At 36.9% G+C, this 13,349-nt stretch overlaps 1 protein-coding gene across 1 annotated transcript; it reads left to right on the top strand.

Annotated features, from left to right (window-relative positions):
- Positions 1-494: 494 nt before the first annotated feature.
- Positions 495-13,188, top strand: LOC103702028 (tubulin-tyrosine ligase). The gene is made up of 15 exons (XM_008784309.5): positions 495-845; positions 977-1,240; positions 1,669-1,793; positions 2,313-2,526; positions 2,818-2,943; positions 3,033-3,289; positions 5,059-5,166; positions 7,863-8,004; positions 8,077-8,242; positions 8,924-9,081; positions 11,359-11,682; positions 11,817-11,891; positions 12,109-12,178; positions 12,267-12,424; positions 12,895-13,188. The coding sequence occupies exons 1-15, from the start codon at positions 570-572 to the stop codon at positions 13,042-13,044; spliced, it is 2,613 nt and encodes an 870-aa protein (XP_008782531.4). The 5' UTR covers positions 495-569; the 3' UTR covers positions 13,045-13,188.
- Positions 13,189-13,349: the final 161 nt, after the last annotated feature.

Below are 13,349 nucleotides of genomic sequence, written 5' to 3'. Positions count from 1 at the left end.
CTAGATAAATCTGAGTGTTAAAACAAATTAAAATAGAAAAAAATAAAGTTAGATTTTTTTGCATGTAAACTCTCCTAAATATGTAAAATTACATAAATACCCTCACAAGGTTGTTATTTGTATGTGTACTTTTATAAATAATTTGTTTTGCATGTGGATATTTTATTTATTTTTAATTTTAAACTACTAATTTATAGATAATGTTAAATGGCGTGGGCACATATAAATATATATATATATATATAAAATAAATATTTTTTATACATATAAAAATTAATTTTGAAAGGATATTCACATAAATTTCAATATTTAGGGATACATATAAAAACTCAAATAAATGATTTACTTACTTTATATTACTTGCTATATTATGTATATTTTTTAATTTTTTAATTATAGTACTGGCGATTTTATTAGTTAAAAAAATTAATTTTTAAATTATTTTTTTTATGAACTAAATAAAATACGGCAGAATAAGAAGCTCGACTAATGGTTTTTTTGCCTGGTGCCCGCCCGCCCCATATGATTTTTGTTCCCCGCCGGCCGCCCGCCGCCCCCCGCCCGCCGCCATGTCTTCGCTTTCCGTGATCCGAGACTTTGACGTCTTCGAAAAGGTCCACGCCATCCTCCTCGCGGCCTCCGGCATCCCACCGGCGCTCCACCGGCGGCTCTTCCACAAACTCTCCTCCGAGACCTTCGACGGCGGCGACTTCTTCTCCATCGAGCCATGCGAGGGCGGCCGCAAGCGCCGCCTCGTCCTCTCCGCCAAGTTCCTAGCGAAGGAGTCCGATGTATTCCTCGTCGACCACGCCTGGTCTTTTCGCCTCGCCGATGCCTTCAAGCAGGTCAACACTCGTAATAGAATAGGTTCCGTGGTTAGGGTTAGAGTTGGAGCTCTCTCTGGATCATATATTTTTCTTCTTTGTACTGTTTTCTTTTGATTGAGGTAAAAAGTTGGAATTTTGTGTGGTTTTAGCTGAGGGAAGTTCCAGGTTTAGCCGAGAGGATGGCAGCATTGATGTGCGTGGACCTGGATTTGAAGTCGGATACTGAAGATCTGGAGCTCGAAAACGAGGGGGATGATAAGAATGGAAACCAGGGGAACGTGTTGAAAGTCTTGGAGGAGGAAATGGACAGAGTGAAGGAGAGAGGAAGTGATGCTCCGGCCTGGTTGGAGCTCGAGGAGATGGGTATCGATGATGAAATGCTGCGGTCTCTGGATTTGTCTACTAAATTTCCGGTCCGTAGCACTTTTCAACTCTGTAACTTTGGTTTCTGTGATCTTCTTCTCATTCTTCTGTATGTTTCAAATTTTAAGCCTGAAAGTGAGTATCTGCGGACCTCATCGATTAAATACTCGAAAAAAATATAATTTACTCGATAATGTTCCTCTTATATTGGTACCACTATTGTTATTTATTATTTTCTCATAAAAACGGAGATAAAATCTTTTACTCTGCTTTGGAGTAGATTATGTGGCTTTAAATATAGTGAATTTAAGGACTGGATAAGCGTACTCAGTAACTTTAAAGAAACTCAACGTATAAAAGCTGATGTATTGTTTACTTCTTTTTGCTTATCAATTCCTATTCTCTAACAATCCGTTTGGATATACAGTGTATTTTCCCCCGTAATTTCCATTGATGGTTATTTTATTTTGTTTTTTAGAATCTGGTTGCCTTGAATCTCTGGGGAAACAAGCTACAGGATATAGAAACGGTTGTGCAGGAAGTTACGAAATGTAGAAAGTTAAAAGCACTTTGGTTAAATGAAAACCCAGTTCTACAGAGTGGGTAAGTCTGGTTAGTTGCAAATTTCTTGTTTTCACACTCACAATATAGCTTTTATTTAATTTCTCTTGCCACAATTTCCTTTACTTCTACTTTTGGAGGTTTTTTCTTTGAACAATTTTCTTCAGACACCATTGAATCTTACTGCTACCTCAGTTTTCATGCTCTTTGCTTTATGCTTTATTTTTAAGAAAATGGAACAAAAAACTGTAGTTGCGGGTACAGACATTTACTATATGTTCCTGTGATAGAGAAACAAGTAAAGAATTATACCTTCATAAGAACAGACAAACAATCAAGAGTTTTGGTAACCAAATCAAAATAATAATGCACCATGGTGACTGGTATTTATTCACATTTTCCATGATTGACTTCTCACATGCTCTAGGAAAAACCTTATAACAATAGAGAGACATGTTGATGTTCTCCTTCTTCCTCAAGATGGTGAATATTTACACAGCCGTGAAATGTTCTGTTGTTGCTCTCAGCACCTTTTTCTGATAATCTGTAATGCATTTTCAGGCGTGATTCTATTACAAAAACAATTGTTGACAGTATCCCAGGGCTGGAAATATATAACTCGTGTTTCACTGGTAATTCTGGTGAGTGGGCATTAGGTTTTTGTGGAGGTATTCTTGGAGCAGATAATCCTGATTTCTCCTCAAATACCAATGGATCATTGGAGGGCATTACCATGCTTGATCTTTCAGATAGAAGTATCCACCACTTGCCTAAGGTATGTTGCTTCAAATGAATTGCGAAAATATATACTTATCTCCTTGCTCTTGTTAGATTTTAGATCCTCCTGTCCTATTATAAGAATGCTACTTTTAGAAAATAGCACTTGCCATGCATACATTTAAATAGTTTTCACTTGGTTCAAATGCTCACTAACTGTTACATTATGTAATAATTGTTTGGATCTCCTTGACTATTGTACATACTGCCTCTTTAGTTAATAGATCCAGAAAAGTGAATTATTCTTCTGATGATATTTTAAATCCCTTTTTTCCATTTTTTTTGTCAGGCATTTTCTCCTGTTTCAATGCCATCTCTTTCACATTTGAATGTTCGAGGAAATCCATTAGACCAAATTTCTGCTGGTGATCTATTCAGAACATTAAGTGCCTTTACTTGTTTGCAAGACTTGGAGGTAGCTTTATTGAATTGGTTGCTTTCTCACAAATGAAAATGGCATGGGTAGGGAAACTATCTGACACCAGTTACATCATTATTTTGCAGGTAGATATTCCTGGTCCTCTTGGGAACAGTGCAGTGAAGATTCTCGAATCTCTTCCTAACCTCTCTTTGTTGAATGGGGTCAGTGCATCAAGAATAATTGAAGATGGCAAACATGTTATTTATTCAACACTTCAACCACGCCTACCAGAATGGAAATCTACTGAACCTCTTGCTGATAGGGTTATTGGTGCTATGTGGTTATATTTGATGACTTATAGGCTTGCTGATGAGGAAAAGATTGATGAAACGTCTGTTTGGTATGCATGTTCTTTATGACTTTGCTTGAGATTTAGCTTTAGTTGTATGTACTAGCAATTTTAATTACTGAGGTAACATGTCCTCCATTATGAAAACTATTCACTACTTTTTATGGAGCATAGATATCATATTTAAGAACAAATAGTTTCTGCAAAATTGCTGCTTTAAACTTGATAGTCATGCTACTTTCCCTAACATCACACCTACTTTGTAACCTTGTGAGGGCTGAATTTCAGTTAGTGTGACATTCCCTTCACTCTCTTATTCACCTGACACCGAATCATCTTGCATTCCCTGATACAAAAAGCTTCTCTCTGCATGCTGTTAACTTTTGTTGTATTATCAAGAGTTTATACTAAAACTGGAAATGTGCATCGAAACCATTTTTCGGTTTTCTTTGCAACAGAGGGAAGTATTTGTTGGATTTTGCTGATCATCTACCCTTTTTTTTCCACCACTTTGTCATAATCTTGTTTTCTTGGTTGCTGTGACTATCCTAATTATGTGACTTGACACTAATTAGCCTGATATTACATAGCGGTTTAAACATTTCTGTAGATGTGCTTTTCCTCTTCCTTCTCCTTCATTTCCTCAATATTTAAACTCTTAAATAGTTATAAGCACCTCATAGAATACTAGGAATATATATTTTTGTGCAAAGATGCATTAAAGAAGGATTCCCTTATCCTTCATCCTAGACAAGTGTTCCATCTCGTATCAGGTGATTGCTTTCAGTACCAATTCTATTAGTAGGCTACAATTCATGCCTTTATGGAGACAGTAAAGATGTTCTTGTTGGATCACTATTATCTAAATCGGCAAAGGTGTCCATCCAAGTTAAATTTTAATCTAATGATTCAACACCCTTTCTATTCATAAGTGGTGTAGCGGCTCTCTCAAGTTTTATTATTCAATTGCATAAAATGCCGCTGTTACTGTCTTAAAGCTGAATTATATTCACTTTCATGTTGTTAGAAATTCATTCAAGAGTTTTCATATTAGACATGAATTGGTTTGAGGCTATGATTGCGTTGATAACCTCTTCTACACTTGTAGATAGCACCTCAGTTCAAGAATTCTTGACAGTTGTAACAAGTGTTCCTTGACTCTTTCGATTTTTACAGCCCTTTTTGGAATAATAATACCAAGTTTAGTCCATAACCAGCTATAATCTATACACCAATCAAATTGATGAGATGAAAAGGGTTAATAATCATCGAAATTGGTGTTTTCAATCATCTGTTTTCTGAACACATGCCTCTGTGTCTTAAATAGATAAAAAATGCATCCTTTATTTTATGTGCATCTCTCCTAATGCCCATTACTATTAAGAAATTGCTCTTTCACTGTTGATCATGCCCTGCTTGGTTGTTCAACCTTGTCTCATTTACCAGGAACGATCATGATCAGCAGTGCTCAAGATCTGAGGGTTTTGGTAGTTACGTGTTCTTCTCCTTTCTTCAATGTTTTTCATATATTTCTTGAGACCTGAGCCTTTGTTTTCTACTTATAAGAATACAGCATACTGTCCTTCCTAGCTACAAGGTTTTCATCTGCTTCCTACATCTCTTTGGACTTGGATGACCAAAATCTTGTCAACTTGAAAGTGAAGGCTTCCAACAGCTTTTTTTTCATCAAGGAGAGGCTATGTAATTGTAGATTAGAACATTTTGGACTTTAAAGTAGTGCACACTCCATTTATGTGTGAGCATTTGTGTGTATGTACTTTTGTAATGTGTATTCATTTATAACAAGCTGAAGTATGTAGGTATGTAATGGATGAGTTGGGCTCAGCTTTGCAGCATAGTGACCAAGCAAACTTCAGAGTAGCTCCCTTCCTGTTCATGCCGGAGGGGAATTTGGAGTCAGCTGTGAGGTAATTATATTTATCATTGCTTTTATGTTTTTTCAGCTTTTCCTGGCATTTTTTTAATAGGTATGCGTGGATTATATAAGTTTGTTCTTTCCTTGTACATTTCTTTTTTAGCTTTAATTTTTTGAATATGTATCCAGCAATCAGCATGTTGACTATATGCTTGTAGAGATTATTTCATTTTGATTATGATCTTTCCTAGAAGGTCCAAAGTTCAGAGATCAAGAGCGTGGTAGTATTTCTAGGACTTATGGATGTGATATTCTATTTATGTACTAAGATTGATCAATCTCAGAAGACTGAATGTAACCGCTAGCAACCAATTCCATGTTAAGATAAGAGAGATTAGCGAATTCTGCAAAAAATTAATGTCAAGAAGGTGAAATACTTTATCAAATAGTAAGTCGTGTTGTAGCCAGTACATAGTTGGCCGTTATGATATAGAAAAACCATCCCCATACTTTTCAAAAGAGTTAAGAAAAGATAGGTGGGGTTTGGGCAACCTAGATGGAGCTTGGGATGAAGTAGGAAAAGTTTGCATTATATTGGCATAGCCTTTGATAGGCATGGGCAGAAAGAAAGGAAATGTCTAAAGCTTTTTCCTGGATAGTAAAGCTCGTTGTTTGCAGTAAGTGGCAAAGGCATCATTTACTTCGAAGGTTGCTAGAGTTTAGCACTCTAATTAACAGAGGAAGGGTGTGACTGGTTGATTGAAAGCACCCCAAAGTTCTGGATGATGAAAAGTGAAACCTTAAAGGTGCTGGTCAGGGGCAATGTTTTTGGCCCCTAGTCAACTGGCATAAAGTCTGGCATCATGAAATGGGTGCCATAGAAAGGCCTCAGCCATGATTAAGAATTAAAGACATTCGAGCCTAATCTATACCCATTTCTTATCATATTAGCTCCTTTGATTTTGTCCCTTCCTATAATTAATTTGGTAGTTTTGTAGCGAGAGTGCAACAAGAATTAATAAATATTTTGAGAAGGATTTATTGAAGACTGAGAAAAGAATTATGTGTGAAGAGACAAACACACAAGCATTTTTGATTCTTGGAGGGGAAAATCCACTTTGAAATTCTACACTCTTTAGCATAATGAATAAAAAGAATTAAAGTACAAAACTTCCATCATAAAGTAGGAGCATATCATGCGTTGCTGAAAATGTATGACTCTACCAGATGGTGTACTTACAAACTTGATGGCAAGTTCTTCTGGACCTGAGAGATTCATTCCCTTAAAATCCATGGCTAGCTATGCTAACTTCAAGCAAATAGGTTTGATAGTGTTGTGGCATTTGCTTAGTCAACATTCAAAGTAGATGAAGTGTTAAATAGTCTAAATGAAGAGCCTGGTAGATGAAGGATCATATTTCTAGAAGAATATCTGTGCAAGGTATTTTATGAATAAAACTATTTATGCACTTAAAGCCAAGCTATAGGATCTGCAATCTGTATATAGCTTCGCATTCATGCCTTCTAGAGACAAGTTAATTATAATCTTAAATTGTTTTTCCAATATTTTCCTTTATATTTAACAAGGTTTGCAAAACCGATATTGTGACCTGTGCTGGTCAGGTACTAGGTAAGTCCGATATAGTACAATACTGTAGGGACACATGGTATGCATGCTGGTGCTGGTCAAGTTCCGGTTCATCGAATCTAGGATTTTGCTTTAGATTTAGAGAGAGGGGGAGTGGCAGAGAAGATGGTGGTGGATGTGGAGGAGGAAAAGGCCAATGTCCTATTGGTGGCCTAGGTGAACGAGGATGGTGAAGTGCTTGGCTCGATGTTGGGGATGGTTGGCTGCAGAAGCTCCAGCGGCGGAGGGCGAAGAGCCTCCATGGGTGGATCGATAGAAAAATCAAGAGAGAGTGATCAAATTAATAAGGGTTCTGGGAGGGTCAGGGATCTTTTAGGGGATCAGTTTGATCTTGTCTTGAACCAGCAGTGCTAGTCAGAACTAAGCCAAACCAGCGGAATCGGGTGGTTCTGCTCGATTTGGACCAGATCAAATTGGTTTTGTACCTATTCCAAACCAATTTGTAAAACCGTCTTAGTTCTGCCAGTTTAGTTCAGTATGCCCTGAAGTAGGTAGTTCAAGACAGTTCTGCAGGCCTTACTATTTAAATTCTAGCATCTAATATGGTGTCGCTGTTGCGGGGCTAATATTGCCTTACAAAACCATGCTTCGTTTAACCTTATCATCTCTTTCAAGGTTGTCTTGAATGTGCTAAAGTCCCTTAGAGAGGGCTTGTCAAAATCCAATGTTAATTTTCTTAAGATGAGGTTTCTGTAATTGTATATTTATGCTTTATTTTCACAATCATATGGCAGCAGATTATAGCCCTTCTATATCTGAAGAGTGATATACCTATATCTAATGGTTGGTATTGTTGAATGGTTCCTTGATAAAGCTTGCATCTAGAAGATACTGAATTATGTGTAGCATCAGTCTATTGATGCGTAGAGCAAATGAGGCTTATGTGTGGAGCAAATTTTGTATAGCATAGATCTAGCATCTGTCATGAGTTATGACAATGGCAATGTTTGGTTAGAATGAGATAGCAAATGCTCTTTTAAGATGCCAGATGTTTGCTATGTTTGTTGGTGTTGTAGCTTGATATTGCTGATGCTCTTTCTTATTAAACTGTAAGTAGAGTTTGCTGGCAACTTGTTGACATTCAAGGAAAATTATTTTAGCTTTTCTGTTTTATGGCCCACTCGGGATGTTCATTATGGGGAAGAATGTTCTCGTGATTTCTTGTTTGGAATTGAAGAGGACAAACAACGTTCTGCTAGGCTTACAGCTTGGTTCCACACTCCAGAAAATTATTTTATTCAGGTAACCCTTTTTCTCCTCTTACTGTTAAACTATCATAAGTTCAGTTTCTTAGTGATTCACTTTTTGTCACAGGAATTCAAAAAATATTGTCAACAGCTTGAACCAAGAAATTTTCCTCTGCCTGTCATGGAGGCCCCTGCTACCAGAAGTATACTACCAAGTGATGGACGTGCTCTCCTTGTTTATACGGATATACCGCATGTTGAAGAATTTTTAACACGCCCTGAATTTATTCTCAGTAAGTGACTTTGCATTCTTTATCTGTATGCATCATTTTACATTAGTTGCAAGATCTTCTCTCAGGAAAAAGATCTTCAGAGCTTTTTGGTGTAAAGTTGAAGATTTAGTAGTTAACATTTGTTCCATCAGAGCCCAAGTATCAGCACTTGGTATCCTTCAAATCTATTACCATAAACACAAAATCATGATTTGTTCTGATTTCTGAGTAGTAGATCCACAATGTATATTTTCTCTTTGGATTGATCCTGCATCTAGCATGGATTAATTTGGTTTAATGCTTCATAACAGTTGTTAGAGATTGCTAAGGTTGCAAGAGGACCTGCCTGCAGGCCAAAATTTGTATTTTGTGCTGGGTGACCACTCCAGCAGCGCGGAAAGTTTTGCATAGCATTGCTCAAGGCTGGCCCCATTTGCATCTCTAGAGATTGCCCTGTAGTCTCACATTGCCATGTCTAACTCTTTTTCCCTACTTATTTTAACTCTTACGGTATATTTTCATGCCATTTTGTGGGGAAAGAATGATGGAAGATCAATATTTATAGTTGTTGCTTTGTAGGATCAGACACTGCCATTATATTATCTGAACATGTAATATATGATTGTCCTGGATGTCTGATTATGGCAATTGGTAGGCAGATTCAGATATCTATTGTTGGCTTATGTTTTCTGCCATCTGCAGCAACCGATCCAAAGGATGCTAATATCATCTGGACAAGTATGCAAATAGATCCAGAAGTTAGGAAGGCTCTTGGACTATCAGACAACCAGTATATTAACCAGTTCCCTTTTGAAGCTTGCCTTGTCATGAAGCACCATTTGGCTGAGACCATTCATAAGGTTAGCATGCTCTTTGAAATCCGTATCCTGCAATTTTAAATACTTGTGGTTTTAAGGTTTTTGGTTTATTACGAAGTCCATTAACCAAGCAATTCTGACGTGTTAGAAGAAACTAGTGAACCTTTTTCATACACTTCAACAATGGGATTATTTCAAATAGAAATCCTCAGGAAAAACAGGAAGACAGGTACCACTTGGTTTTTTGTTTATGTGTGTGCGTAATGCCAAACCAGTTGAGGTCATGAATTGCTTAAGTTCCACCTAATGTTATTATTTTGGGAGCATGTTGCAAGAAATGATGACCCATTAATTGCTTTAAAGGCCCAAGTTCTGAATTTGAAGACCATGACGGTTGGCTATAAGTTGCATGGACTCATAACATTAGGTTTAAATATCATAGTTCTTATATATTTTAACTTCCATTCTTATGTTATTGACATATCCTCATTGAAATTCTTGTGTAATGGATCCATTGATTTTTTTGAGTTGACGAAGCAGCACCCGTTCAACTTTTATCTTGCCAAGGCCCAAGGAAGTCTAGCAATATCCTTCCTCCAATCTTGTAGGACCTAAAGGTTTATTTGGTTATGGATTTACATGTTCTCACTCTTCAGTAAGCTTTACATGCGAAGTAGGCATAGTTACAGAGTCTTTTACGAAAAAAAAAACCTAGTTGCATAGAGTCACCAACAGAAACGAAGTCACACAAAAAACATGGAGAGAAAAAGGAAGGGGATGGGGGTGGGTTGACAGGGGGTGGGGTGATGTAGGTCCAGGTAATTTAGGTCTTAAATGCAGGCAAGTGAACTTGGAGGAGGTTCACTAGCCTGAGGAACAGGAGAAAGAATGGAACTGATTTGATGTGCTAAAAACTTCCGCAGTTCTCTAGAATGTTTAAAGGCTTATAATCTTATGATCAATCTTTTGTTCCATGGGACAGATGGTTTTGGTGAGGATAGGATTTTGTTGTCAGTTTTGATTATGGAAGACAAAAGGCTGTATAGACTAAAGAAGTTGCGGGGAAGGATTTGAAAGCATCTCCTGTTTCAATTCTCGGCCTCAGATTGAAAATGTTGGTGATTTAGGATCCATGTAGTCAACATCAGATAGCTTGAATAAGGCTTCTCTCTCTCTCCCCTCAGTTTTTATGTAATGTCATTAGCTTGGGAATCCTCTTATCCTGTATGGAATTTTATGGATCTTTAGGTATAATTTTGATGATACAACAATATCCTTATTACCTATTCCATGAAAGTCAATCTTTGGATCCTTTTCTTTCCATAAATACTAGAAGAGTGGAAGCTGAATACACAAATCTATTAGACACTTTCAAATCTTTCGATGTGTGAAATACATCAGCTTATGAGAAGGAACTGTAATTCTTTAAAGTTTGGTGGAGATGTGCTACAATATTGTATTCTATTTACCTGTACTTTTGCTCTTATACATTTTGATCTGTTGTTGACAGATATATATTGCAGTAACAAATTTCAGTGTTCCAGGGTTGTTCTGATAAGGGAGAAACATTCAAAACTCAGAAATAATGTGGAGAATTTGTCGAATGTTATGAAAGAAATTGGATAATAAAAAATGAAAAGTAGAAGAACCACATGGCATACAAGTTTTAATATATTTAATACCGATTCACGCAAAACAAGCATTGGAGTGGCAAAAGTAATGATCAGTAGCAATGGCACTCCCACCAGTAATAAATGATATTGCTAATTTATAATCCATTAGCATCACTAAGAAGTAACAAAGAACTCATAAAATTTGCTAGTTGTTTATAATTTTTCAATGACTTGTCTTGGGAATAATTTGCAGAGTTGTTTGGCCAATGAAAAGTTCTTGAACAACTTATGAAGTTTCTGTAGCTTAGATCGTATTGTTAGTTGGACAGATATTATGCACCTTTGTTTCGAGCTGAAAGATGTATATACTCCATATGATAAAGTAACTATTGTTTTTCCCTTCTTTTTGAGAAAAAGAACGCATCAAATAAGTAGAGGTATTTAGGTTATGGTACCCAGAGATGTTCTCTTGTAAAGTTTCATTAGTCCATCAGTCCATCAGTTTGTTCTTGCCCTGCTATGGTGCCACTGCATTCTTTCTCTGTTACCAACTTGCCACACTGTGCAAGAAAGTATTTTGTACTTTCGTATGTTTTGTATATTCCGTATCTGCATTTGATAAACTTGTATAAAGATATGATTGACCTTACTTCTATCATTCCATGTGAGTACTCATCACACCCTTGACCCTTCCATCTCTGAACAGGCACAGGGCTCTCCTGAATGGCTTCAGCCTACTTATAACCTAGAAATAGAATTGTCTCAACTCATCGGAGATTATCATGTACGGAAACGAGATGGCCGTAACAATTTATGGATTTTAAAACCATGGAATATGGCAAGGACAATTGATACAACAGTTACTGGTGATTTATCTGCCATTATCCGACTAATGGAGACTGGTCCTAAGATATGCCAAAAGTATATTGACTGCCCTGCATTGTTCAAGGGGAAGAAGTTTGATCTTCGTTACATCGTCTTGGTTTGCAGTATGAATCCTGTGGAGATATTTCTTGCTGACGTCTTTTGGGTATATCTTTTGAATTCTCTGCTGTGCCTATAGTTTGTCCTTCTCTAATTAATGATCTCAAACTGCTGTGAAATCTTTCAGCTTCGGAAAATTTTGGCATTTCACAGCCATGATGCATCAATTGCTTCTCGCAGGTTCGGCTAGCAAACAACCCGTACACATTGGATAAGGACAGCCTTTTCGAGTATGAAACTCATTTCACCGTTATGGTAAGTTTATCATTCTTATCATGGTATGAAGATGTTCTTTCAGAGTGGACATTTAATTATTTGTTATTGCTGCATATAATTTTTAAAATTTTACCTAATTCTCGGATCCATTTAAGAACATTCTATAGCTTTCCTGCTAAAAAATTTAATTGGATACATGGGAATTATAACTGTCTTCATCATCTTTAATAAATTTCAATATGTTTCATTTTTTCAGAATTATAGAGGAAGACTGAATCACATGAACACGCCAGATTTTGTGAGGGAGTTCGAAGAGGAGCATCAAGGTAGCATATCCCTCAGTTCCTATGAAGATTTCTATGTCATGTAAATCTGTGTTTGTGTTCTGATGATTGTAATGCAACCATTCTGCAGTGAAGTGGCTGGATATCCACCAAAGAATCCGGAATATGATCCGTTCTATATTTGACTCAGCTGCGGCGGTGCATCCTGAGATGCACAGCCCATTCTCTCGGGCCATGTATGGGGTGGATGTTATGCTCGATCATCTGTATATGCCAAAGATTTTGGAGGTATGTAATGATGGGCTTATATCATGTATCATTTGTTTCCATACAGGGGCAGACTATCGCAGTCACCACCATCTTGTCCTCTTGTTTTCTCTCCTCATCTAACAATGGATAGCGTGAAACTAAAAGATGAAATTCAAATTTATCTGCATAATCTCAGATGATTAATAAAGAATCTACAGCCACATGATTTTCCATGTCCTCTGGGTTTTAATTTCATTGTTATTTTTTGTTGTCTTATAGTTGCAATGGACCACGAGTTTAAGCATAGTCATCATCTTGCTATATCTGACAAGTTAAAATTAGAATGTAAAGTTAAAATAGGGTGTAACTGGAATTTTTTTTATCTATTAATAACTTTTAAGTTTTTCATGGGTTACGTTGTAATAAAAAAGGACTGGATCTTATAATCCTAAATTCAATGCTTTATTTGTGTACTCTAGTTATCGACTAGCTTACCCTTCCAAACGCAGGTGACATATTGTCCTGACTGCACTAGAGCATGCAAGTATGATACTGAAGCAATTGCGGGAAGCCGTGGTGTTATCAAAGGACGCGATTTCTTCAACTTTGTGTTTGGCTGCCTTTTTCTTAATGAGTCAACACATGTTACAAAACTGTAATCCTTTTGAGTACAGAAAGAAAACTCTGTAGATGTAATCGTAGTTTTTTCCGGCAATTTCGGCAATTTGTTTTGATCGATGTCGGTGGTAAATCTTTATAAAATGATTAGCTTATTGTACTATTAGTTCATTGTTTCATGTTTATCTTGATCTTTTGGAACATCAATTATGCTTGTCTTGATGGGCTCCAATGATTTTTCCTGACGGACTCGGAAGTGAACAGAAAACATCAGAAATGCGACCAACATATGGTTCACGCAATGCGCGACGGAAACATGGGTGCTTGCGACCAAATGTCGTACATG

The sequence above is a fragment of the Phoenix dactylifera genome, chromosome 7 (assembly GCF_051530095.1).
Source record: "Phoenix dactylifera cultivar Ajwa chromosome 7, Ajwa_hap1_PhDact_Kaust_v1.1, whole genome shotgun sequence".
Lineage (NCBI taxonomy): Eukaryota > Viridiplantae > Streptophyta > Magnoliopsida > Arecales > Arecaceae > Phoenix > Phoenix dactylifera.
This window is presented reverse-complemented; position numbering and strand designations above follow the sequence as displayed.

Coding starts and splice junctions, on each gene's coding strand:
- LOC103702028 (XM_008784309.5), top strand. CDS start 570: ATGTCTTCGCTTTCCGTGATCCGAGACTTTGACGTCTTCGAAAAGGTC. Junction 846..976: donor TCGCCGATGCCTTCAAGCAG/GTCAACACTCGT, acceptor GTGTGGTTTTAG/CTGAGGGAAGTTCCAGGTTT. Junction 12,425..12,894: donor ATATGCCAAAGATTTTGGAG/GTATGTAATGAT, acceptor TTCCAAACGCAG/GTGACATATTGTCCTGACTG.